General features: G+C 38.9%; 1 protein-coding gene across 15 annotated transcripts in view; it reads right to left on the reverse strand.

The window, feature by feature from the left end:
- Window positions 1–25,379, reverse strand: part of TENM2 (teneurin transmembrane protein 2) — an 883,055-nt gene that overhangs the window by 427,156 nt on the left and 430,520 nt on the right. For all 15 annotated transcript variants that reach the window (XM_071443114.1, XM_071443122.1, XM_071443121.1 and 12 more), the window contains one exon: window positions 21,463–21,738. In XM_071443114.1, the coding sequence (XP_071299215.1) occupies window positions 21,463–21,738 (276 nt within the window). The remainder of the gene's footprint in view (window positions 1–21,462; window positions 21,739–25,379) is intronic.

Consider the following 25,379-nt stretch of genomic DNA (forward strand, 5'->3'; position numbering starts at 1 on the left):
TTTGGCAATCTTTATTTTACTTACAAATACTGGCATAAAGGCAAAATAAGGCATTTTAAATAGCCTCAAATCATTGCAAGAATAAAAGCCAGCTGTATTTACTGTCCTCCTAAAAAGGCCCTACTGCTGCTGTACCAAAATTTGTGGTGCTCCATAACTACTGAGATTGTGATACAAGATTGCAGTCACTTTTACCTGACCCTAAGCAATACTATTTTCTACAACTCTAAAGGAACCACACTATTATATACTATGCACTATCATATTATAATCTAAAAAGAACTGGCACAGCTACAATAAACTCATCCTTTTTTGAAGCTTGTTCTTTGTAAATTATCCAAATGCTAGCAGTTGAGGAGAGCCTTTAGTTTCTTTTCACGTTGGCACTGGAAACCCCCTCTTGTTCAAGACTCACATATCCCTCAACTTCTGTCAAAAGCAAGAACAAATTTCCTAACCAAAACTGAAAAGTCCTTGGCTTTTCAAATGACTATAAATTGCATGGCTAAGTGCATATGGCCACAGGGCTGTCACAGTTACTTTTCCTGACAATTCATCATAGCATACTAATTCTGTAATATCATTACTGTGTCTCTTCTCACTGTACTGATCCAGCCAGTTAATTTAATCAACTAATAATAGATTCAGAAATGGATGCAAAGGGCCCTAGCACTTCAAATTATATTACTAGAGATGCACAGCAGTGAAAACAATGTATTCTATACTTGCCATTAAATATAACCCCAGTAAGCTATATTCTTTAAGTATGTTGGAGATTTTCCTTTAAAAGGGAAAGAAAAAATATTTCTACAGATTTAGAAAAGGTTCTTTCAACAAGATTTAAAAAGCAGTTTATTTCACACTAAGCATAACTTAAAATTACATTCCATTAATTTGAAAAAAAATTATAACCAACAACTTAATTAATTATCATAATTACAGGTGAGCTACAAGGTAAAAAAAAAACACTGCAGGAAAGAAATACCCATCTGCAGGGGAAGCTAAAGGTGTGTGATTAACTGCAAAGTGAGCCATTCAAAAATGGACAATTAATTTTATTAAATTTTAATCTTCTCTGAAAATGTCAATGATGATTAAAACATTATTCTCCAACATCTCAGACCATTTTGCATGTCATGAAGACTAATACTTAAACTTTGCAGGATAAAAAAAAAAAGGAACCCAAAGTGCAAGCAAGACTAGAACACAACTGCATCCAATTCGTCTTCTAAAACATTCACAATCAACGTAGCACCCTGTGAATGCTTTGAATGTGCAACACAGACCTGGAGCTGATATCTGATTACTTCAGCTACAAAATGCACACACCCAGAAGGGCCCATCCTGCCAGAGGCCACAGACTGAACATGGGAGCAGCCACGCTTCGTACAGCAAACCCAAAACACAAATGTGTGTGTGTGTGTGTGTGTGCACAGCTGAGCTGTTGGACACCCCTGTGTGTTCTAAAGAGTTGGAGTCCTTCAAGACCAAGGTGTTTTGGCTGCCCTGTTCTCACAATCTGATGAGCAGCACTCTCACACAGGCACCAAAGGCAGAACTCACGGCAGCTCCTGCCTGCTCCCACTCCCAGCACAGCCCAGGGACCACACTCACCTCAAGCTCCCGGCTGAGCTGCCTCAAGTCCCCTTTGCACATTGGAGCGTTACGAGGACAAGGATGCCACTCTGGATATAGTGCAGTGTGGGAAAATCATGTTCCAAAGACCCAGTTTCAACCCCCACACAGAATTTTCTACTTAAGACTAAATCTAGAGGAAATGTCAGTGTCAATTCAATTTATGTTTTGGGGACCTTAGACTAAAGTCAATGGAACTCTTCACTTGCTGAGGCAGTTTATGTATTGGGACCTAAAATATGGCAAAAAGCGTGTTTCCTGATGTAAATAGAGTTAATTTTGGCAAAATTCAGTGAGCAAGGGTGATAGAGATTTATAGACTTACTCTCTGGCCATGATTCAGGAAGGCAAATGTTTAACATTTTAAAGGCAATTAGAGGCCTCCAAAACGCAATTAATCTTCTGTACCTGCCAAAGCACCCTCCCTGAAACGAGGGTGCCTGAATTCAGACTTACATTAAGTCCAGACTAAATACATATTTCTTAAAACACATTATGCAGAGTTCACCGTGTACCCTCCCTTTCAGGTGTCCAACGTCATTTGTTACTAAGAGTGACTCCAATTATGCCAACCCAGCCTAAAAGCAAGGCATCTGCTTGAGTGCCATAATCTAACAAAACAAATAATTTTCCTTTCATCAATATACAACAGCTTTGTTCATTACTGGGGAGCGTTAGGTGGTGAAGTATTGAGTGCTATGCATTTTACGCTTAAATCAATGTACTGTCTTGCAGTTATGCCACCTAATGTGTTTTTAAGCCATGCGCTACAGAAATCAATGTGGTTCTTATTTGATATTCAGTGTTAAGTTCAGCCTCATAAATTTAGAATTGCACTCTGTTATTTTGATGGTTATGTATTAACCATGTCCTGTAAGTTTTATGATTTTACATTCAGCCGTGCAGTAAATCACGGCAGTTATACACAAATGGCATGTGCTGAATTTACTTTTACTGTCTGTTCTAAAAGAGAAAGTAAAGGATGATTCATTTGACCTATTGGGGAAGAAAAATACAGTATATCAGATAAAATTCAGAAGGTGTATCAGTAGAAAAATTAGGCTCCATATAATTTAACTGGGTCTTTTCTGAGACAAACTGATTTGCAGCAGATAAATGTGTTTGATATACTTCATCTTACCAATATTTTACACGGGAACAGGCACACAACATTTGATCATTCTCTGGAACACATCTAGCAGGTGCTATGCTATTGTATAGAAATCTAATGCTACACTGAAATGATTTTTTAAAACAATGGATATGTACGTACAGAACAAAACTCAAGCCCTTTACTAGCAGCTTCTGAAATGTTTTAATAATGGAAAAAAATTCTTAATTTGCTGGTTTTTTAAGTATCCAAATACATTTTTTCTTGCATAAGATGGCAGAAAACAAGTGCTCTGCAAGATATGCTTTTTTTTAAGAGGAAATTTGGCTTTATTGCTATTTGCAATTTAATGTCTTGCCACGGAACAAACAACAGGTTCCTAGATCAGGTGGAAAAACAAAAATAGTTTGCTCATTTCATTAAATATAGCAAGGCAGTGCAATGCCCTTAGTGAGACAGAAGACTACTGATGCAGCCAAGTTCCTCTGCTGTCTTCCACTTTCTCAGGTCAAATCCTGGAACTAAAATCCTTTCATGTTCCAAGAGCTGATAAAGACAGGAACGATCATTTAAAATCATGATGTGCAGCACTGTAATTTCAGCTTTTTTCTAAAGCCACTAAAGTTTAAAAACTAAATGTTTAAGAATCACAGGATGGACTGCGTGCTTCTCCTGACAGCAATTCAAATAACATGAAATAATGTGACAGAATCTACAGCGTAGTCCAGGAGAAAAAAGAGAAAGCTTTCTTTTAAAACTAGTGATGTATACACTGGACATTGCCATGGATTTCTGACTGATCAGACCTCAACAGTTCATTGCTAAATCAGAATAAAATCATGTTAATTTATGTCCACCCACTGGGCTGGAGTGCTCTGAGACTCCAGGGAAGGAGGAGCTGAGCTCTGCCCATCGTTCACCTTGTCTAAGTTTCTGTGAGCCAAGTCCTGCCCTTTGCAGAGGAAGGCATTGAAAACACCTCATTGCACCTGTTCTCTTACCATTGGCTCTGCAGAAGGAAGGAAAAGCCCTTCACTACCAGCACACCTGTCTCAGTGCCAGCACCACAGCCCAGAGCAGCCCTGCCTCAGGCACTGCCCCTGCCCCTGCCACAGGGTGCCACTTCAGGGCTTGGACATTGTCTACAATGCTCATTTCTGTATCCAAGGTCATTAAAACGCTCTTCTACCACACACAGAAATGCATTATATCCATGTTTTTTAATCTTTGCTTCTCAGTGGGAGAGCTCTGTGCTTTAAAATCTGCAATGCCTTTTTTTTTTCCCTCCTTCCTACCATGGGAAAAGATTTCCAGCAGCCATTAGCTACAGCCATTTTCACATCTCATTTTAACAAGCTATAAAAGCAGAACAACATGCCAATTACATGAAATAAATAAAATGAGTGGGTACAAGATGGCTAAGAAAACCTCTTGCACTGCATATATTTGTTAGAGAGTGTATTAGAGTTTCACTAATGCATTTATAATCCTGCAGAACAGTCTGGCACATCTGCATCTTCAGTACAACAGAACGGCAAAGATGATAGAATCCTCAGAGAATTTCTATTTGAAATAATTTTAGATCTGTTTTATGTATACCAAGGAAGCTGCCAGTCAATCTGATCTTCAAACACGCTGAACTCCACAGAGGGAATTCTAGTAAACTGCAGACTGTTCACCTAAATGCATTTATTTCAGCAACATGAAAACTAGTAGCTGTGTTTGGCTAATAATACGTTGCACATTTGGAACTTTGTTAAATACCTTAATTGTGTAGCATAGAGTAAGGCAGTTAATTTACACAAAAGGACACAGAGGTGAATTCTATGTCTACATCTTTGAACAAAATAAGCAAATTCACTGAACATATGGCTTATTAAATTTAATAGTTCCTCTCCAAGATGATTCTGATTGCCATGTTTTGAAAGATAGGATTTAAAAAAAATTTCTTTTGGATATTTGCCGTTAAGCAGATATGCCATCTGTCTCTCCAAATGAAAAGAAACTCAAGACTTTGATTACTATTTTCCTAACCAAGATTTAGGGTAATGTATTTCTAGTACACTGATTAACTAGATCTGACATCACATCTTGGACCTGTTTATTATTCATTTTCAAAGAACTACCCACATAACGTGCCCAAATGTACTACATGATGTGTGATGAGAGAAGCATAAGGAAGCACCATCACCTCTCACATCACTCGCGAGCTCTGCTGGTGACACCGTGTTATTCAAACAGGCATCTTGTATTTTCACTCCACTTTTAAGGACACAGATGTCTAAAGCATAACATAATGCTCCAAACTGGACTTGGAATTTCTGTCAGAAAATGCTCACGCTAAAAGAAGAGAAAATAAAAAAAGGAAGCCACTTGCAAATTTCATTGTAAAAATCTATTGCAAATAGGATGCTTGACTGAGCAGGTCACACAAATTCTGTATATCGAGGGAAAAAGTCTAAGCCTGACAGTATGCCAAATTCTTGTAATTTGCATATTTTATACTTCAGATCCTCAGAAGCCCAGCTCATTTTTCCTGTCTAGTTATTTTCTAGGGAAATCTTTTTCGTCAGTAGCCTTCAAGCCCACACAAGCAGTAACTCACCTGTGTCTGAACAAAAACGATTCTTTCCTTCCCACTGATAAATGTACAGATTGTGCACCTACTTGCTAAGTCACTGAGTATCTGTTTCAGACCCTGTCTGAAGCAGGATGGCAGCCAGGAGCAGCAATCAATGGACTAATGGTCCCTGCTCAGCCACGGGGACAGAGCTGGGGGATAACTCAGCATTGCTGCTGCAGGAACACAGGGAGGCTCTGGCTCACAGGTGAGCACACTGCCTCTGAAATCACAGTCAGCCCCAGCTCTGACTCTGGGGCACATGGAGTTCAGCACTCCAGAACAGAGCTGAACAAAATAAACCAGTGATGTACAGCAATGGGCATGGCAGAAATCCACAACAAACAAAACAAAATCCAAAAAAAACCCCAAACACCAAACCATGTTTCAGCATTCAATTGCTATGTGTATTACCAATGTCCTATGATTTACTGCTACAATTGCCTGCTGTATCAACCCAGTATTAATCAAAGCACTTTTGAATGAGAGCTGGACTCCTAAACCAGCCCTCACTCCTAACCCAATCCTTCCTAACCCAGCCCTCAGTCCTAATCCAATCATTCCTAAACCAGCCCTGGCTCCTGACCCAACCTATGCCCCTCAAACAGTGAAAGCTCCATGTGGCACTGTCCCCTGTGCCCCTGGCCACCATCCCTGTGACACTCCCGTTTCTGGACACCATAGACAGAAATGGGTTATATAAAGATTGTAAAGATTTAACAGAAATAGTTTTTAAAACTGCATTTTAAGCTACTTTTTTCTTTTGTGCTGGAACAGCCCAGCCAAAGCAGGGGCTGCTGTATCCCTCAGGCAGGCTGCCTGCCCTCTGCCAGAGGAGCTCTAGGTTGTTGTGATCTTATTGCAGGGGTTCCATACTGTTGTTTCCTATCACAAAAGTTCCATACCTCCTTGGTGTTTCTCGTGGGCAGCTCCTCAGAGCACTGACTCTTTCCTCTTCACAAAGCAGCCACTGACTCCAGTTCCCCTCTCACCCAGCCACCCCCACTCTTTTATAGCATCTTCTGCTCATTGCTTACAGCTGTGGCCTGGTAAAGTCAGGCCTGTTCCTAATCTTTGATAATTGGCCCAGCTGCAACTCCTTAGGGGTGAGATTACTTTCTACACTATTTTCTTATATTCTATCCCCTTACACCAGGTAACACTGGCACAAGGTACCAACAGCACAGGAACACTTTTTCACATTTAATTTTGAAAGAGGCACCAACAGCAATAAGGCTGAAGCATTCTGTAATGCAGTTCAATGAAATATGTAAATAATATATAACCCCAGAGGGGCCAAAGCAGAGCTGTGATACAGCTGGACAAACAGGACATAGGAAAACCTGTGAGAACAAAACCTGACTGCTAAGAGCTGCAAAACAAGCAGCAAACATGTCCAGAGGAACATGGACAAAAGGAAGATGTGTTATGCTGGGAGGAGATGAGATCCTTGCTCTTTTGCGGGAGAAGGACCAGGAAAACACTGAGGAGAGGGGAGGTCAAGCAGGAAAGGCAGGAAAGGAAAGGCAGGAAGGGCAGGAAGCTGTTCCTGACAGGCACAGCTCCTCACTGGCTCCCCAGGACAGCAGCAATGCTCAGAGGCTCACAGGACACCACCTCAGCTGAGACTCAAGCCCCTGTTGTGAGGACACTTCAGGTGCTGCCTGTTGCAGTCCCAGGTGAGAGTACACCTGGGTGACCAATAATCCCTAGGCAACAAAATCACTCTGAGATGATTTTTCTTTCAAATGTTTAATTCAGATTGTGAAGCAGAATTCAAGCACTTGTTCAATATACATGAATTTAGCTGTTTAAGCTAAGTTCATGTAAATTTAGCTATTTTAGCTACTGCTAAAAAGGGTTGCTTGGCAAGGGCTCTCTATTAGCACCTCAGGAACAGCACTAAAACACATTTACCTAATGGGATGGAGCTTTCATAGAGGCTCCTGTACAAAATTATCACAATTCACTTACTGGACTTTATGTTTCAATTAGATAAGAAAAGAGTCTATAAAAAATATTGCCTCTGACATTTTAATGCCTCAGACTTCTGAAACTCTTTAAAAGATAAGTCAGTATTTTCAGACCATCAGGATACAGAACAAAATACATCAGGTTGGCAGCCATTTCCCAGACTGGTGAATGCTTTATTGGGCACAAAAAAAATGGAGTATGGACTTCACTGTGGTACACTGAGCACTGCTGGAGCTGTGCAGGCTTATTCCAAGTTCCAGACCTAAAATGACCGGATTTTTGTAGCATTGCCATAAATTCAGTTTCTATGCAGGCAAACCAGAACTTTCCTTCATTATTATTGATCAATCATAATAATGAAGTTGCTCTCTGATTATTTCTCAAAATCCTTTTTGAAATACCATTAGTATTGTTTCATTAAAGCTGACACTTGCAGAACCAAGATTTTAGTTTCCAACTCTTGAAGAATTTTCAAGAATGTTCCTTTGAATGTTGAGATGTACTAAACTTGATTACAACCTATTGTGGTTACAACACAAGCATCAGAACAGCTCAGAGAGTTGTGGAATTCAGCCTTTCATAAATAAGTAAAATAGATCTTGAAAATTAGATAGACTTTAATAAAGAATATAAATTTCATTACAGTGTATTTTTGGTTTTGGGGTATAGGCATGGCTTATCTAGGAATCTGATGTCAGAATCTCCAATACACTCTCCTTTCCTGCTGCTGGCTTCTCTGTTAGAACAGGTTTCATTATGGTTGTATTCTAATGCAAAAAAATATTAACTAACCAAATGATAAATGCGTTCACAACTGCATTTAAAGCATGAATGAGTCATATACATGCTCACACAAGAAATCTGAAACAGAAATTATCATAGTGTGAGGTGTTTTGGTCCAGCATTTCTTTTAGATACATATGTCTAGTTGCTCTGAAAATCTGTTGGGGTTTTATTAAATAGCTTTTTTTTTTTCACAGTTATAGAGTCAAGTCTGTTAGAATTCCTGTCAGAAATACACAACTTTGGTTCATCCTGATGTATGTTAGCTGATTGCTTTTAGCACCAGTTTGGGTGTGTGTTCTTGAGGGGAGTCACAGGAAGGCAGAACTGTGCTCCCCTGCTCAGCCCACGGTGCCCAGGAGGGCCTGAGAGGCACCCAAGGCTTCTGAGCAGCCCCAGATTATCACAGCACTGCAAACACAGCAGCATGTCTCACAAAATGAGGGCTGGAGCTCAAAGCCATTTCCCTCACCCTGCTCCCTGTGGCCCAGCTCAGGTTCTGACAGGTGCCTGAGTTACAGCTCTGGTTCACAACCAGCTCCTGAGCGTCTCCAGCTCTGTGCCTACGCTCATTTCCAAGTCCCTGTCTTCCTCCTCTCTCCTTCTGCAAGTTTGTACATCTTTATAATACTTTCTGATTAATTTATCATATAGTAAAGATTTTAAAAAAATCATTATCCTTTTGATCTAAAAACCCTTATATTTCATCTTTAATATGTTCTTTTGAGAGGTTCTTTCTGGAGAACTTGCCACATATGTTCTACTCCTTTGAGACATAACAGAGAAACTCAAGAAATACTTCAAATCTAAAATGGTTTGAAAAGATTTTGTTTGCAGAGAAAAAAAGCAACATTTCTTTCAAGCTAAGAAAAAAAATTAGAGTATATTGCAGTACATATGGCAAAGAAGGCTAACAAAAAGGAAATATATGAAACCAGTATTCGAAAGTGTCAAAATTTATCACCACAGAAGTGATCTGAAGAATTTTAACATTCCATTACTTCATGAACTAGACTCAAATAAGGAGGGACAAAAGTCAGGAAAAGAAAAATATTGATTTCTTCAGATGGTTTTTCTAAGATGATCATTATTTCTATAAGATGATCTGTTCCTCCATTTGTTTTAAGCCATGCAAAGAATTCATCAGATGTAGAGAAAGAGAATAACCCTCACTTTGCACATTAATACTGTAATATTATGCTCTATAAAGAGTGCTTTTAAGCCATCACGTGTCAAACAAGACTAGGAGTTTATCTGGAACCACATTAATGTCTTAAACTCAAGGCACTATGTTACATTAGAAAAGATGTAGGAAAGTGGAATAAATTATCTTTCAGACAAAGACAGGCAAATGCCATAATATTTTTACCAGGATTGAAAATTATGGGGGAAGAATATGGTGAAAAGTATCATGTAAAAAACAAAAACCCTTTAACATAAAATATCAGGGACCTGACCAAAGCCAGAAAAAGCATATTGATGCCTGCTCTACCTCCTTTGCTCTTCACCATGTAGAATTGTTTATCTTCATGATGCTGACTGTGAACTCCTCAGAATTCTGTCCAAATCCTCCCCCTCAGCTCCAGCCTTCAAGCTGAAGCACTGCAGTACTGGCTGTTCCCAGAGCGTTTTCTCAGGATCTTTAGCAAAACAGCTGGACTGATGATAACACAGAAAACACTGATTATTAATGTCTGCCTACTGTGGTTATAGGTCAGTCTCCTAACATTTATCACAAGTCTCTTAATCTTTTTTTCCTTTAAAAAACCCCTAAAACTCCCACATAATTGTAATCACACTAGACTGTCTTCATCTGTCCTGCTACCTAGAAAAGCAAAATTAAATTAATTAATTCAAACCACACCACAAAAAAAAAAAAAAAAAAAAGTGAAAACATATGAGAAATTCTGCTTTAAATGAATAGAAACCTTCATTTGGAAAGATTAGATGGCACTCTGTCACCCACAAGAGCTGATGCTGGCCTCCATTATGTACAAAGTGTCCTTATTGCTGTGAAGGACATTCAGCTCACAAATAGGGAGCCTTCAAGGGACAGGACAGGGAGTCCTGATTGAGACAGAGGACACACTTGGAGTGTGATTCAATCCCAAAATGTAGGACTAGACTGAATATGCATACCCATCTTCAAATACTCTCAGGGAAGTCAAATTATAGGTTAAGAAATAAAGTATCTGAAAGAATTAAATCTGGCTAAGTATCACAACAGAAGTGGTCTTGAAATATGCAGTAATTATCCAGAAAATTAGAACTGGCAAATGAATATAGATGATTGAGACTCAAGGAGCCTTTGAGAAGCTGCCCAGGGATATATTGACAGGACTGGGCACATAAGGATTATTATTTCACTATTTAATACTGAAAATGTAGAGAACTCTGTGAAAGAAGGAAACGAACTGATTTACATATATTATTAGCTTCAGAAATACAGCTTGGAAAGTTTGCTGTACTAAAAGAGGCTTTAAAGTGAACCAGAATTTATATAGATATTAACTTTCAGAACTTATTCTCTGAATTGCTCTGGGCTGTTTTGCAGAGCAGCACACCCAGCCCACGTGGGGAGCAGCAGGTTGGGATGGCAGATTGCTCCTTGCCTCACAGATGTGGTGTTCCACTGGCTGCCCCAAACCTGGAACCTCCTTGGACTCCTCTTGGCTTTGCCCCTCTGGTCAGAGTCCTAACCTTGACCCAACCCTTCCTGCCCCACGCTTTCTGTGCACTGAACAAAACTGATCAGAAACTACTTTTGAACACAAGAGTCAGTCATGTCCTGTTTCACTGAGAAAAAGTAGTTTAAATAGGAAGAAAAAAATAAAAGAACTACAAAAAACAAACTCCAGTCACTTAAGCAATTACAGCCATCCCTTGTTTTGTCCATATCCACACTGTGTGATATAGCTGCAGGGTACAGCATTATGTGGGAGGTATAAATAGCACATGCCTCCTTAAAATAATTCCCCTCCTGAAGAAAACTGGAAAGAGGAGTAACTTTACTGTAATTCATCTCATTTCAAGTTTACTAAATATAAGTGTTCTGTGGAAAACTGATAAACCTATTTATCTCGTGCCACTCAAGTTAAAAAAACAAAATAAATTCCCCCAGGAATCACGATTACTCATTCTTACAACTCAGCATCTGAGGAAACAGAAGCTATATTTTCACTCTTGAACGCTAATTTGATGCTGAGAAAAGTCCCTTAACCATTTGTGTGAAAAAATCCAACTGCTACCTTTCAATATTTCTGAATGACAGTCATGGCTCTGAGCAAACAAATGATGCTCACATATTGTGCCTTGCCTACAGGCATGTTGCTGTAATGGAATGATATTATGCCTTTTTACAAGATGGTATCTCAGTTTCAACAGGGCAAACAAGGCAAGGAAGTTTTGGTTTCCATGGGCTCCTTGGACTTTCAGGCAAATACAATTTCACCCACTCAGTGATGATCTTCTCCCATCAGCAACGTGCTACTGAAAAGCCTGAATGACTCCAACAGTCAGCAGTTCCTGAGATATTTATAACAACTTCAGAAACCACAAAAGTCATCCTTCCCACTGAATAGCTGCTCAGCTGCAACAGAGATGCTATTTGAAGGCCCTCAATAATATTAGCATGCTTCTTAATAAAATGAAAACTAAAAAACTACCAAAGCATCTTCCATCTCAGCCTGTAGGAAATCAAGCTTGATAAGTTCATTTTTTTTTTTTTTTCATTTACCCAGATTGCTGCATTATGTGTTTGGGAGCCCAGAGAAAATATCAAAGGACAGAAGGTGTAAATATGAGTTGGTATTGCATCTAAATACAGTCTGATATGCTCTGGGGATGAACTGTACTTGTGATACATTCCAGGAATCATGTTTCCTAGAGTCCAGCCTGTGTAAATCTCTCTTTCAGACCCGAGCACAGATGGACAATCACTGTGAAAGCACAGACTAATGAACAAATAGTACATACTGTAAGTCTCAGGATCTTACACATATTCAGTATTAGAGCAGGTGCCTCCAGGAGCCAGCATGGAATACACTGGCAGCTTACTTTGTAGTAGCTACAGCTCCTTCTGGGACTTTATTCACAAATAAAACTGTCTCTTCCTCTGACACCTGTGCTGTTCTGCTGCACAGTACTGACCATCCAGAAACTTGTGGTTATTTCCAGGGTAAGAAATGAGTTTGTGCACCACTACAGTGTAAGTGGTGCTGAGGAAATGTAAGAAACCCAAATGGACACCAGGAAAACAGCCCTGTTTTAGCACTGGGTTGTTCCAACTACTTTTTCAATCTACACATAGCTCTTTTGCCATAAAGCCACTTTTCTTGCCATTTCTTTACACAACTAAAAGGAGTGGTACCATACAGAAGCAGTGGCTCTTCCAAAAATCAGTGGGTTTAGCACATCAACATGGAATCACAGCAATGGCACCCTGTGATGACAAGGAGAGGCACCTAATGGGGGTCAATTATTTGGGCCGGGAAAAACATTTAAAGTAACTTCACATAAATCTGTTACATGGACAGGAGTCCTACTGCAAGCTGAAAAATGTAGGGGTTTAACTTCAAGAACAATGGTAACAAGCCTTTGAGAGCAGGTAACTTTAGGAAAAGACAAGTTCTTCAAGGTACTTGCATCTCCCCAGTATCATCACATCTTTCTTTTATGGGCTTAGCCTAATCTGATGTTCTTTAACCATCAGACAGACAAAATAGAAATTGAAAAAATGGTCCTCTACTTTTACCAGAGATAGTGTTTGTTGTTCACAGATGGTTAAGATTTCAGCATGGTCCCTGTGGTGCTACCAACAGCTTTTGAGGTGTTGAAGAACTTTGATGAGAGGTCTGCGAGCCAGAGACTGAACAGGCAAGTGGACAAACAGCTGCTCACAAGAAACCTCTCACTTGATTTGAGAGGCAGAGCTTCAGCCTTCCTGAATCACTGCCAATCATCCCCTGAGCTTCTTACAGGAAGAGTGTAGAGAAGAGAGTCAGCGATTTCAAATGCTACAGAGAGGCTCAACAAATAGATAAAAGTACTTCCCTTATGACTGCCAAGGAAGGAGTGTCATAGGACTTGTAAAAGCTTAAATTAAGCAGAAAGTTGTTTTCAACCTGTGTGAAATATAAGGAAATTAAAAGAAAAGAAAAAAGTTAATTTTCAGGTTGCTCCTATAGTATCTGACAGAAGCCATTCAATTCTGCCAGGAGCTCCTGCAAAATGTCACAAAAGAACATCTTATGGATAAAAAACCCCAAACACCACCACCAACAAAATCTGGCTTATTAATTAGATTTTCTCTCCTTTGACCTAAGGAACAGAACTTAGGAAGCATCTTTTATAACTTACTACTTAAGAACCAAGTGAAAAAAGTTTTATAATAAAAGAGAGTAAAAAATGGATAATATCTTTCGAAACTCATTAGTTATGGGATAATTTATTGTCAAAAATCTCTATTTATTCTAATATATACATCTGAAACCTTTCCTATCCATTTTCCATCCAAAGGGGAATTCTATCCTACCTGAGTAGGACATGACACTTCAACATCACATTAACAATCAATTCAAACCCATTGCCTTCGACAAGCTGACAGATTCCTTGGAAAGAACTGAGTGCAGAGCATAAACACAAAGCACATCCCACGAAATATTTAGAAAATGTAATGACACTTAAATAGCCACCTACACATCACTTTACACATGTGACAGCAGGTATTCACTGCAGCACCTGGGCTGATTGGCCAGACTAAGGCTGAGCTTTATAAATGAAGTATTGACTGGAAAAAGCAGTGTGTACCTTGATGTAATTATGCACTAATCAGTGAAGTATGCAAGTATTTGTAATTAGAGACATTATTAATAGTGGGATACCGTACATGAGGAAAGGTACCAGTCTAGGGTGTGATGAATTTAGAGGAAGCTTTCGGTAAAATTTTTCATTTTGAAAGGCAAGACAAAATACATTCAGAGTATGGATTCCTACGATCTGTGCTTCAGTTTACAAGGGAAAAGTACAAGTAAAATACTTAGGTTTTGTTTCACTTTATTAAATTTAGTTAAACACCAAGTACAGACAAACCTGCAAACCTCCCTGTAAAGGTTTTATCATTCATCAGCCACACACAATGCATTTAGCACCAAGCTGGATTGACTTTATCAGACACAGATCTCTTTTAGAGAAAAGAATAAAAAGGCATTATTCTAACTCAGTTATGGTTTGAACAAAGGCGCTGCTGCTTGCTTACATGGGTGACCTATATCATCTAAGTTTTCTTTTATAAAACTAATAATTGACAAACTGAATAATATGCTGTAATGGAGTTCTTGTTAAACAGTTTCATCATTTCTCTACTAGATGGAAAGGCTCATGATTAAATAATAATTGAAAAATCTTGTGGTTATTTTGAGAGGTTTTTTTTAAAGCTCTCCATGTTGTGACCTTCACACAGTGATGTAGATACAGCTGCAGGCAAAAGCTCTTTCCTTAGAATTCAGGAAAAAGGAAGATCCCAGCTAACCTCAGCAGTTTCTGCACCCAGCTGCTGCAGTATTTTCCTGATAGCCTTAATTCACCAGCCCATATTTCTGTTTTCCTCAGTTTCCTGGCTAAATATTGGACTTCAATTCCTCAGTCTCAATTCCTGATTGCCTTAGTTCATTTGATTATGAGGGGGACATTCATATTATCAAAAAAAAATATCATGAAGAGAGAGACTGCAAACAGGATCCAGCTTCAGCTGGCCCTCGAAAGGGAGATGGACAAAAAGCCCAATGATGCTGTGCCAGAGCAGGGCACAGAATGTGGGACTGCAGTCACCTCCGAGGACATGGAAAATTTTCCAGGTGCTTAAGCCCTGATTGACACGAACCAGGGAGAACAGCATGGACATTCATGGTGTGAGACCTCACCTCACCATATACAGGAGGAATTTTTGGTTTGGTTTGAGATTTTTGTGGGCTTTAATGGGTTTTCTGCTTGTTTGTTTTAGCATTCCATCCATTCCTCCTGTAATCATGAGTGCTAGAAACACCTGTATCTCTGGGAGGATGGAACCCAAGATCCTGTGCATATGTCCCAGGTCAACACTGACCTGAATGGAAAATCTAAAGGCTGCCCAAGAGCTCAATGTCAGCTACGAGCAACTCAATGTCAAGAGAGCATCTGGGTTTACTCTTTTAGGCCACCAAAGCAGAGCTGTCCTGCCACATCTCCATCCTTCATCTCTAGAAAATCATCAAGCACTCTGTTCCAGATAGTGTTTATTGAGCTCTTTCAATATATACCAGACAGTGTAGCAGTAATTCATCACATCATCCTGCCAACCTACACTACAGTCTTGCTGGGTTATATTAAAATTGCAACAAATGTTTAAGCTTTTTACTACTGTCATTTCATATTCCTGTCTTACACAAGGCTTTAAAGTTTACCAGTACCACATATCCACTTTTTGTCCTTAACCCCATCATCTAGACTCTCTCTGCACTGAATACATAAGCCATTTACCTGGACCAAATTGAGTTTATGTGTAGTTAAGTCTTTAAAAGTCATTCCTGCTAGTCAATTCCCTCATTAGGAAACCACTTCCTATCAGAAGTGCCCTCAGGTTTTGAGAGCACATCAAAATTGGATCCACTTAAGCAACCGAGCTTTGATACTGAGCTTAATGACTTTCTAAATTTGTCATTTACAAAGTACTTTACAAGCCTTCCTGAAGAAGAGCTGAAGTCTGCCCATGCAGGAGCTCACCTCCCCAGCTCTCCTCCTTCAGGAGCCTTGGTGATGTATGACATGTGCAATGCCATTTTCTGAGTCTATGACATTTCATTTCAATCCCATCATTTCCTTGGGACCATCTGGCCACTTTCTCAGCTAGGAACAGATTTCACAACTGTGACAGCTCTTCCTCTCTCAGATCAGTGCCTCCTGTTGTTCCCAAGCTACCTGGGTCGCTCTGGGAGAGAAACAGGCACAACATTCCCAGACAGTTCTCCCTACAGAAACCAGCACTCCACTATGCCATGTAGAGCAACTCTGCATCTTCCCTGCTGTTCCCTATACCCAAAATATCGATATTTTATCCCAAAATACCAATACTCTATCCCAAAATTATGAGGGCATATTATGCTTCCCACACACACGCAGTTGACAATGACCCACACCTGCTCCAACTGCATCACCACTATTTAAACATCCCCTTTTAACAAGGAAAGTATTTCCTGTTGGTCAAAGTGAGTATTTCTTGGTGGGGAACTTTCAGCATCTCCCACTTGTTTAACCCAAACAGAATTCTGGGACCAACAACATAAAAAGCTTTTACTTTCTACTCCCTTACAACTCAGACACATTAGCATGCGTACGACAAACCCAAAATAGTCTCAAGAGTAGAACCACAGTGTTGCTATAATCTTTCCTGCAAATTATGAAGTGTGAAATAGAAAGCTGAAAAAAAATTAAAAAATGAAATATTGATAACAACATGTCAAAATTACGACAGTAGAAGTAAGAAAATAAACTCCTTGGCTGTCATCTGTCTGGTGCCTTTTTGTAAACTCCTCTGATGCAATAACATCTTTTCTTTTCTATTGTAATTCCAAGTTTGCTATTCAACAACATCCCAGGAAAAGCTCAGATTATACTGCTCATAAAACTGAAACAATGATAAACTATGAGGTCAGTTAAGAGGTGGGTTAGGTTTTGATTTTAAAGTTTACAAATGCATTTGAGAAGTTACTGTAGGAAATTGCCATTGAAAATTTCACACCTGGGGAAAAAAGAAAAGAAAAATTTACCTTATTTTTCATGAGATTCAATCAGAAGTACAACACAAATACAGTTTTTTATATTTTACCTTATAATTTTTCCAACTTTATTTTCTTTATTCATGGCAGTCTTTCATTTAGTAAGTGATATGCACATAAGGTATTGTCTGATACTCAACTTTTAGTTACCACAATAAAAAGCACCACCAAAGCAATATGAAAAAAATAATCAGTCATTGCCACCAGTATGTCTACAATAGCAAACACTGCTGGATATTGAACCTGAAAATATCAGTGCAGCACATTATCTATCCATTATACACAATAATGAGACCAGTAGAGAAAGTGCCAAGGGAACAACCATCTCCCAAAAAAAAGGAGTCACCAACAATATTTCTAAATTTTCTCTTTTACAACAGGAGAATAGCAAGATCTAGATTCATATCAAACTGAAAATCCTCCTTCTGGGTTCACTTTGGGCCAACGAGTTCATTTCAGGACTCAAACCAAGATTTGCCCTGAGTTTACATCCTACTGTTCCATCCTCCTTTCCTCTACCTAAGATTATCTCTTCTCTGCTCTGTTATTGGTCTGTTCAGCTTTTCACTCCCATCTGCCTTATGTCACTTGAATTTCACTGCTTTCCTAACAGCCTGTAACTGGTCATTCAACAACAGTGAAGGCAGGAAAAGAGAAAATTGCAGATCTGTTGCAAAAAGATTCTGTACATAAATGCTCCTTAAGTACGATCATTCTGTTTTCATGGATTTTTAAACGAAAAGTTACTTTATTTTCCAAAGTTTTATATTGTTCAGAAGAACATAATTTTCAGTTCAACTTTTAAAAGAAACCAAAAAGCAGAAGAAACCAACCCTGAAAGAGCAGTTGCTTCAAGGTCACTACTTAAACATGACCAGCTCCTAAGCTTTACTCTGGAAATAGAAATACTGTAGGCTTAGAAAAGAACATTGCAACTGATGAAAAAAGAAATCCTTTTGAGAAGTTTGCCATGATGTTTCAGAATAAATAGTTACACGATTTAATCAAAGAAAAATAAGCATTGAGGAGCAGTGCTGTATCCCCCATAGCTCACACCTTGCATCCCCACAGGTGATTCTCTCTCCAAAGCTGGCACATGACATTAGAGGTGATCTGTATTTTTAACTGGCCTTTCACATTTGCATGCATCAAAAAAAAATTAATTTACTTAAATCTCACAACCCAGTACATCATGTTGAGTACCAATCTGATGACAGATTTGTGTAACAAATTCAGAATTGATCTGTCTAAAGAAGAGATGGCCACATTTAGACAGCAGCAAAAACTACAAGATACAGTAAGAATTTAGAGCCTAATCAGACTTCTGAAAATATGACTGTTTTAAAAATATCAGTAAGGTGTTTTGTTAGGAAGAATTTCAGTATACCAAGTAAAACATGGAACTTAATGAGCTTCCATTATTTCAATTTATCTATAAGCATTCCAAGCCTGCTAATATTTCAAGGTTCACAGGATTCTGGTTTATGATAAAATTAAATCATACAAAATCTACAAGCACAGAAAATGGTCACAAGCTTTGTGAATGGATTTGAATGGGAGCAATTTTTAGAAATTAAGCTTCCTCTGTGCTACTTGGAGATGACAAAATAGATTTATTGATACAAAAAAATTGCGAGAGGCACGGTTTTTTGTTTGGGGTTTTTTGAAAGTTTAAATTGTGATAGGATCTCAATATTAAAAAAAAAAAAATCGTAATCTTTTAGAGTTGAACTACTCTTTCATAACCCTTGAGCTGTATCGGGGAAAAAGCTTTAACAGTCCTTTCAATAAATTCAGAGGTGTGAGCATCATGAGTTCCCTCTAATATTGCTAAGCATGAAATAGGTAAAGTCTCATACCAAGTAATGTCTTGCTTAATGCTGGTATCCTGCAAATATGAAACCATATCAGAGTACAAATTTCTCTTGAAATATAGATTCTTGTTACTTCCTCTCAGGATGAACACCTAGCAGGTTATTGATCTGCTTCTGAAGGACACAGTGTTTATTATGTAGAAAACCACTGCTGGGCACAAGTGTGAGAAATTAATGATGGTTTTGTAAGTGTCCACACTGTGGTGCTGAACCAGTGGGGCAACTGTCAATCTATATGATAATGTATCCCAAAACTTCATAAAATCAGTGATGTGAAGAAGCATTGATTTTTGAGCTAACCAGGGTTTGTGAGAGAGAAAGGCTAAAAAGTTTACTGAAGCTAACACCTCTGTGTACACAACAGTTGCTTCAAACTTGCGTGATGTTTTTTTAAAACATCCAAACACACAGAAACCCTTCTCACAGAAACCCAAAATGAATTCCACATACTGGCTTATTACTTGCTTGCTGTTTGATCATGTTGTTCTTTCTCCTATTAATATCATTGTTAGAAACATGAAAAATGGATTCACTGCACTGTATTTCCAATTACTGAATAATTCACTTATTATGGGGAGGAAAATGAAAAACAAGTGAACAGACTCCTTCTTTTATCAGTCTGTGACAGTGTGTATAAAAGTGGGTTCTGAGATCATTATGTTTTCTTAGACAAAAGGTGTGACACACTGCTGCCACTGAAATGGAGACAACCACCTGCACAGAAGTGAATTCCTGCTACAGCACTGAAGGCCAATCATTCCATAATGGCAGAATTCTATTAGTCAGGTTTTTAATTTGAAATTATGCTCAGAAGCCTTAACAAAACTGTACTAAAATCAATGGAAGTTGTCATATTTTCTGTGAATGGTATTATTAAAAGGAAAAATCAATTAACCAGTCACTGATTCTTTTCAAAACATGAGCTTCCTTGTACAAACCATTATTAGTAAATGCACATTCCCTCCTTAGTTTTGATGAAGAAATGTATCCTGCTATGCCAATGGAGAGGATATATTACTTGAAGATTCAATTTAAATCAACAAAAAAGACTGTTGTTACAAACAAAATCAATTGCACTATGCTGAACTTCTTCCTATCAACATATAAACTGTAATTTTGCCCTGTTTGCTTTGACAAGCAGTTACTTGTGTTTGCAGGCCAGGCACACCCACTCTGCTGAAACAAACACAACTGCCAGTGAGTACAGGGAGGAGCCCAACATCAACACCTACACAAATGCTCTTCTGGGAGGCACCCAACATGTATCAAACAGAATTTTATCCCAATATGCCTAGAAGAGAGCTGGTGTCATGCTGCTGGAACAGTTGCTCTGGGGGTTCATGATGTTAAGGAGGTTCCTCTTCACCTCCTCAGAACGACAAGATCCAAACCCCTCTGTTTCCATTTTAACTAAGCTGAGTTTACACTTGCATCACCCTATAGATGGAGGACAAATTCCTGCAAATCCTTTTTTACTGTTTTCTGTCTTGAGTTCTTTAAACCTAAGAAAGCCCAGAAAATTCCCCAGGTAAGAACTTAAGGGTGCCCCACACCAAGGACCTGAATTTGGATGTGTGCACCTGAGAGGACAGTGCTGAACACAGGATACTCAGACTCTACTTCTACTGCCAAGCTGTCTGGTCACAAGTGACTGATGCTTTGCCCAAAGTCTCATTTCTTTGACTTTAAACTACACTGAACACAAGTGTTCTGCCTCAGCCCAATGCACAGATTTGCTTTCAAAAAGCCCCCCCAATACCAGTAATAAAAGAGCAAAAGAATTGTTTTTACAACTTCAAAACCACAGAAAAAATACCTAAAATTAAATCTGATTGTTACGAATTAGCATCATTGTTACAGCTATCAGCACATTGTGGATTATTAATATTACTTCAAGCTGTGTAGAAAAATTACATATAAAAACTATTTCTCTTTGGAAATTTCTTTCTGCTTCTCATCATTAAGTATAATTTAAGATACTCGGAGCACAAACTTCTGTGACAGATTATGGCATGAAAAGTAAATTGTAAGATCACACATAATATCTATCATATGATGCACATATACTAGTTTCCTGATAGTGATGCTAAAAAAACCCAAAGCTATTGTAAATGCAGGCAACCCCAATGAGGGGAGAGAATGATAAGGAGGACTCCATCTTATCAGAAGGCTAATTTATTACTTTATTATACTATATTATATTAAAGAATAATATTCTAAACGGTACTAAAGAATACAGAAAAGATACTTACTGAGTGCTAAAAAGATAATAATGAAAACTCTTTCCAGAGTCCCAACACAGCTTGGCCCTGACTGGCCAAAGAGTGGAGACAACTCACACCAGAATCCAATGAAACAATCACCTGGGGGTAAACAATCTCCAAACACATTCCACAGGAGCACAAACAGGAGAAGCAAATGAGATAAGAACTGTTTTCCTTTTCTCTGAGGCCTCTCTTGCTGCCTTTCAGCTTCCCAGGAGAAAAGCCCTGGGTGAAGTGATCGTGTTCAGAGAATGTGGGTGCCACACGAAACACGTTAAAAACCAGCTTTAGTCAAAGTGAGAAAGCGCAAACTTCACCTTGGAAAGCAGAGTGGAGCATTTTTAAGTAGGTTAGGAATAGCAATTAGGAACACACTGAAGCAAAACCCTACCGTTCTCCTCGTCCGACTTGTTGTCGTTGTCGGAGTCGGTGAGCGTGAGCGCCGAGTTCTCGCGGCTGGACAGGCCAGAGCTCCTCCTGGATTTGATGCCTCTGCCCCAGAGCCTGATGGCGTGCTCCGGGGACATCCCTCCCTCCGTGTCCGAGTCGTTGTCAGAGCCCGTGCTCAGGGAATAGCCCTGGTGCAGGATCCCTATGTCCGAGCAGTACCCGCTCCGGTGCGGAGACGGCTCGCAGATCCCCAGCTCTGCAAGGGTGAAGTTTGTTCCTAGAAAAAACAAATAAAGGAAAAAAAAAAAATTAAGTCGTTTAAAAAGCTAGGGGATTTATTTTCAGCTTGAAAATATCAGATCTCTTTTTAATTTTGCTCAGTTCTGTATACCAATGAGTTACTTAGAGAAATCTCTGGTGCAATGGTACAGCAAGACTTAACCTTGAAAATATTGAATGTATCTAAAATGGATGAAATATATAAAACAAAGGTAGGAAAGGTCTCTAAATTCTATGCTACTCTTTTGGCCCCAAATAATTAATCATTTAATTAACATAAACCTCATGACAAGTGCTAATGACATAACCTGCTTTAGTGTAACCTCATTTTTGTAGGACAGAGCATGAGCTTTGAAGTTATGCATTTGATTACTCAAAAAGAGAAGTTTTTTTAAAATGAAGCTCATTTTCACATACACAAATCATTCACAGAGATAGTGAAAGAATGCAATCCTATCAGTGAGGAAACATGGAACTTTGTCACCAATTTTCTACTTACATTTAGTGCAACTGGCAATTTAATATCTGCTAAAGAAACCAAGATAGACCTTACATTCTAACTGTTTTCTTTTCCCCCCATATTCCAGAAGAAAGAATAAATCAATACCAAAATCAGGAGGTCATTTGGTTTAAAGGCAAAACTTTCTGAGACAATGTCAAAACACGTGACCTTTAGCAGTTAATAACGACTCAGTGGACAAAATCCTATACATTTTTAAAGCACTCAGAGTCCCCCAGGGTTCTCACAAAGTCCAGAGTTGCTGCCTGATTTCTGCTTATGTACTTGTTTCCTACAGTAATGAACAGGGCAGTAAAAAATAAAGGGAAATATTCACTAGTCTCTAAGGCTTTCAAAGATTTTGAAAAGCAAAGTAATTTGAGCTTCATTACATTGGGTTAAAAACAAAAACCAGACTGAAGTTGCTGGCAATATAACTGCCAATTATTTCACTAATTCCTTAATTCACAGGGAAACCAGATCTATGGCCTGTGTTTCTAAAACAGTGATTTTGTTTAGTCCAAAATCTGTTTCTATTTTTTCCTCTTCCTCTATATATTTGTCAGAATGAAGCTACACAATGCAAATTCAAACACTAAATAAAACACACAAATAAGTGTCTTCTATTAATAAAGAAGGTAACTAGATTTTTTTTTTTTTTTTAAGTATTAGAACTTCTTTCTCACATTACCCAGAAAAGCTCATAGAGTTTTGAATCCATCTGGTTCCCCTTTCTGTATCAGCCCTCTCCAGTCTTGTATAACTGCCAAAGCACATTTTGGATACGGGGTCTGTGCACACGTGTAAAATGCAAAACTGGGGCCCAGTTTAAATTTATTCCTGAAGGTCATCTGTTAAAGGAAGGGGATGGATTTCTTCTGGAAGCCTGACCTACATCTTCAGCCAGCAACGACCAGGCTGGGATGTGGCTCTGTCACCCTGAGGCCAAACAGCCCCACAGTGACACTGTGGCCACAGCCAGGGGAGGATTTCTCACCAGACAATGCTTCTCAAGGAATGGAACATTTAGTGGCAATGTGTAAAAAGCATTTTAAATGTCTCACATTAAAAAAGCCAGCTCCAAATTAACCCAAACCCTTCTAGTTAGGAGCAGCTTTTATCTGCCCTCTAATAGTTAATGTAATGATCAGAAATTTAGTGGTTTAGTCAACAGCAGGGAACTCAACAGTCCTAAAAATGAGCTTCCCAAGTGCACTGCAGTCTAGAGATTTTTTGCTTGTTGTTGTCTTTTTGCCTTTTATTTTTTTCAATAAGTGAAGAGTTCTAGCGTGACAGATAAAGCTACTGTTAAGGAAAATGTAAACTTTAATCATGTGCAATTTCACTAGAAGACATTTAACAAAACCAGTTTGATTGATTAGAGTTTTGATCCAGCCATAATAGCAATCTAAGGTTAGACTTAGTAATAAAAAGTTCAAAATCAAACCAAAATGAATATAAAAAATGGACTGAAGTGAATCATAGTAGCCCACCCAAGGTAGAACAATGTTGACATTAGATACATGTTAAAATTACTAAACTCATGATGAAAATGAAGTTTTTCAAATTTTCTTGTTTGCTGATGGCATGTCTGAATTATGTATATATTAGCTAAATTAAGCTGTTGTACATACACAGTAAACATTTTGATGATATTCTGTGGATTTTAACAGCCCTTACAAGCACAGATGATTTCACTTTGATTAGCATCCTGTTCTTACTTGGTCTGAGGAAAATGCTATAGGCACTGAAATACACTATTCACAAAACTCATTCACCCATTTGAGTTTTATTATCTGGGAACCTGGCATTTTCCAGCAACTGACAAAATTTTAAAAAATTGAGAAGTGGATCATATCAAGAGCACAAATGGAATCAGCCTCTGAACCTCTGGGAAAGGATTTTCTATGCTGCTTCTCAGAAATCCCTTTATAGTCTTATGACCTGATGGTAGACATGAAATATTCTAGAAATTTCCCCATCTAGTGAAGACATGTTCTTTGCTGGTAGATTTTAAATTCGTTTTATATACTAACTTGTAGCATTTGCTTCTGTAAAATATTATTTGAGACTTTTCTGTAAGGCAGCATATAATGACAGAATAATTTGTACTTGGATAATCATTTTTTAACATCTACTTACATACATATATAAAAGAGGTTTTCAGATATGTATTTTACATCCAAAACATAGAAATGGATATCTATAATTCCTGATACTTTCCTAGCCCTTATTTTACTGTAAAATCTGAGGAAAGGAAGATGGAAATACTACAGTTATACTCTCTAGACCTTTTCTTATTCTGGACCATGTTCTCCTACATGCCTTTTTTTCCTAAGATGAAACTGCCCACATGTCCTGAATGACATATGAACTGCTTCCACTAACATTTTTCTCTCATTTACTCAGCCATTATTGCACATTAGGTACCAATGCCATCAGATGACCACCAGTAGAGCTTGTATCTTCATCCTTGTATATTCACATAGAGGATAAATAAAATCTGGAAATAATTTGTCCAGTAATCCACAGAATAAGCTGAGTTGGAAGGGGATCATTGAGTCCAGCTCCTGGCCCTGCTCAGGACAGCCCAACCTTCACACCCTGTGCCTGGGAGCATTGTCCAAACCCCTCCTGAACTCTGCCAGGTGGTGCTGTGACCCCTTTCCTGGGGACCCTCTTCCTCTGCCCAACCATCCCCTGGGTGAAGAATGTTTTTCTGATATCCACCCTAAAGCTCCTGACACACCTTCAGGCCATTCCCTTGAGTCCTGTCATGGGTCACCCTAGAGAAGAGATCAGTGTCTGCCCCTTCTCTTCCCCTCACAAGAAAGGGGACTCTCTGTACCCTGCTGTATATGGAAGGCGGTCTCTCCACATTCTCCTCTTCTCCAAGGGACCAAGGGCCCTCAGCAGCTCCTCACATGGCTTCCCATCAAAGCCCTTCCCCATCCTGGCTGCCCCGCTTTGGGCACCCTGCTATTACCTGGCAGATGAAGTATAGTCTTACAAAAGATGAAAAAAGACCTAAGCCATTCCATATCCACTCAGCCCAGAACACTCCATGTGGAATGACAAAGATCAGCAAGAACAACCCAGCCCTCCTTGCCCCAGTGCCAGCACAAACCACAGCACTCATC

The sequence above is a fragment of the Agelaius tricolor genome, unplaced genomic scaffold (genome assembly GCF_023055355.1).
Source record: "Agelaius tricolor isolate 1412-34295 unplaced genomic scaffold, bAgeTri1.0.p SCAF_18, whole genome shotgun sequence".
Lineage (NCBI taxonomy): Eukaryota > Metazoa > Chordata > Aves > Passeriformes > Icteridae > Agelaius > Agelaius tricolor.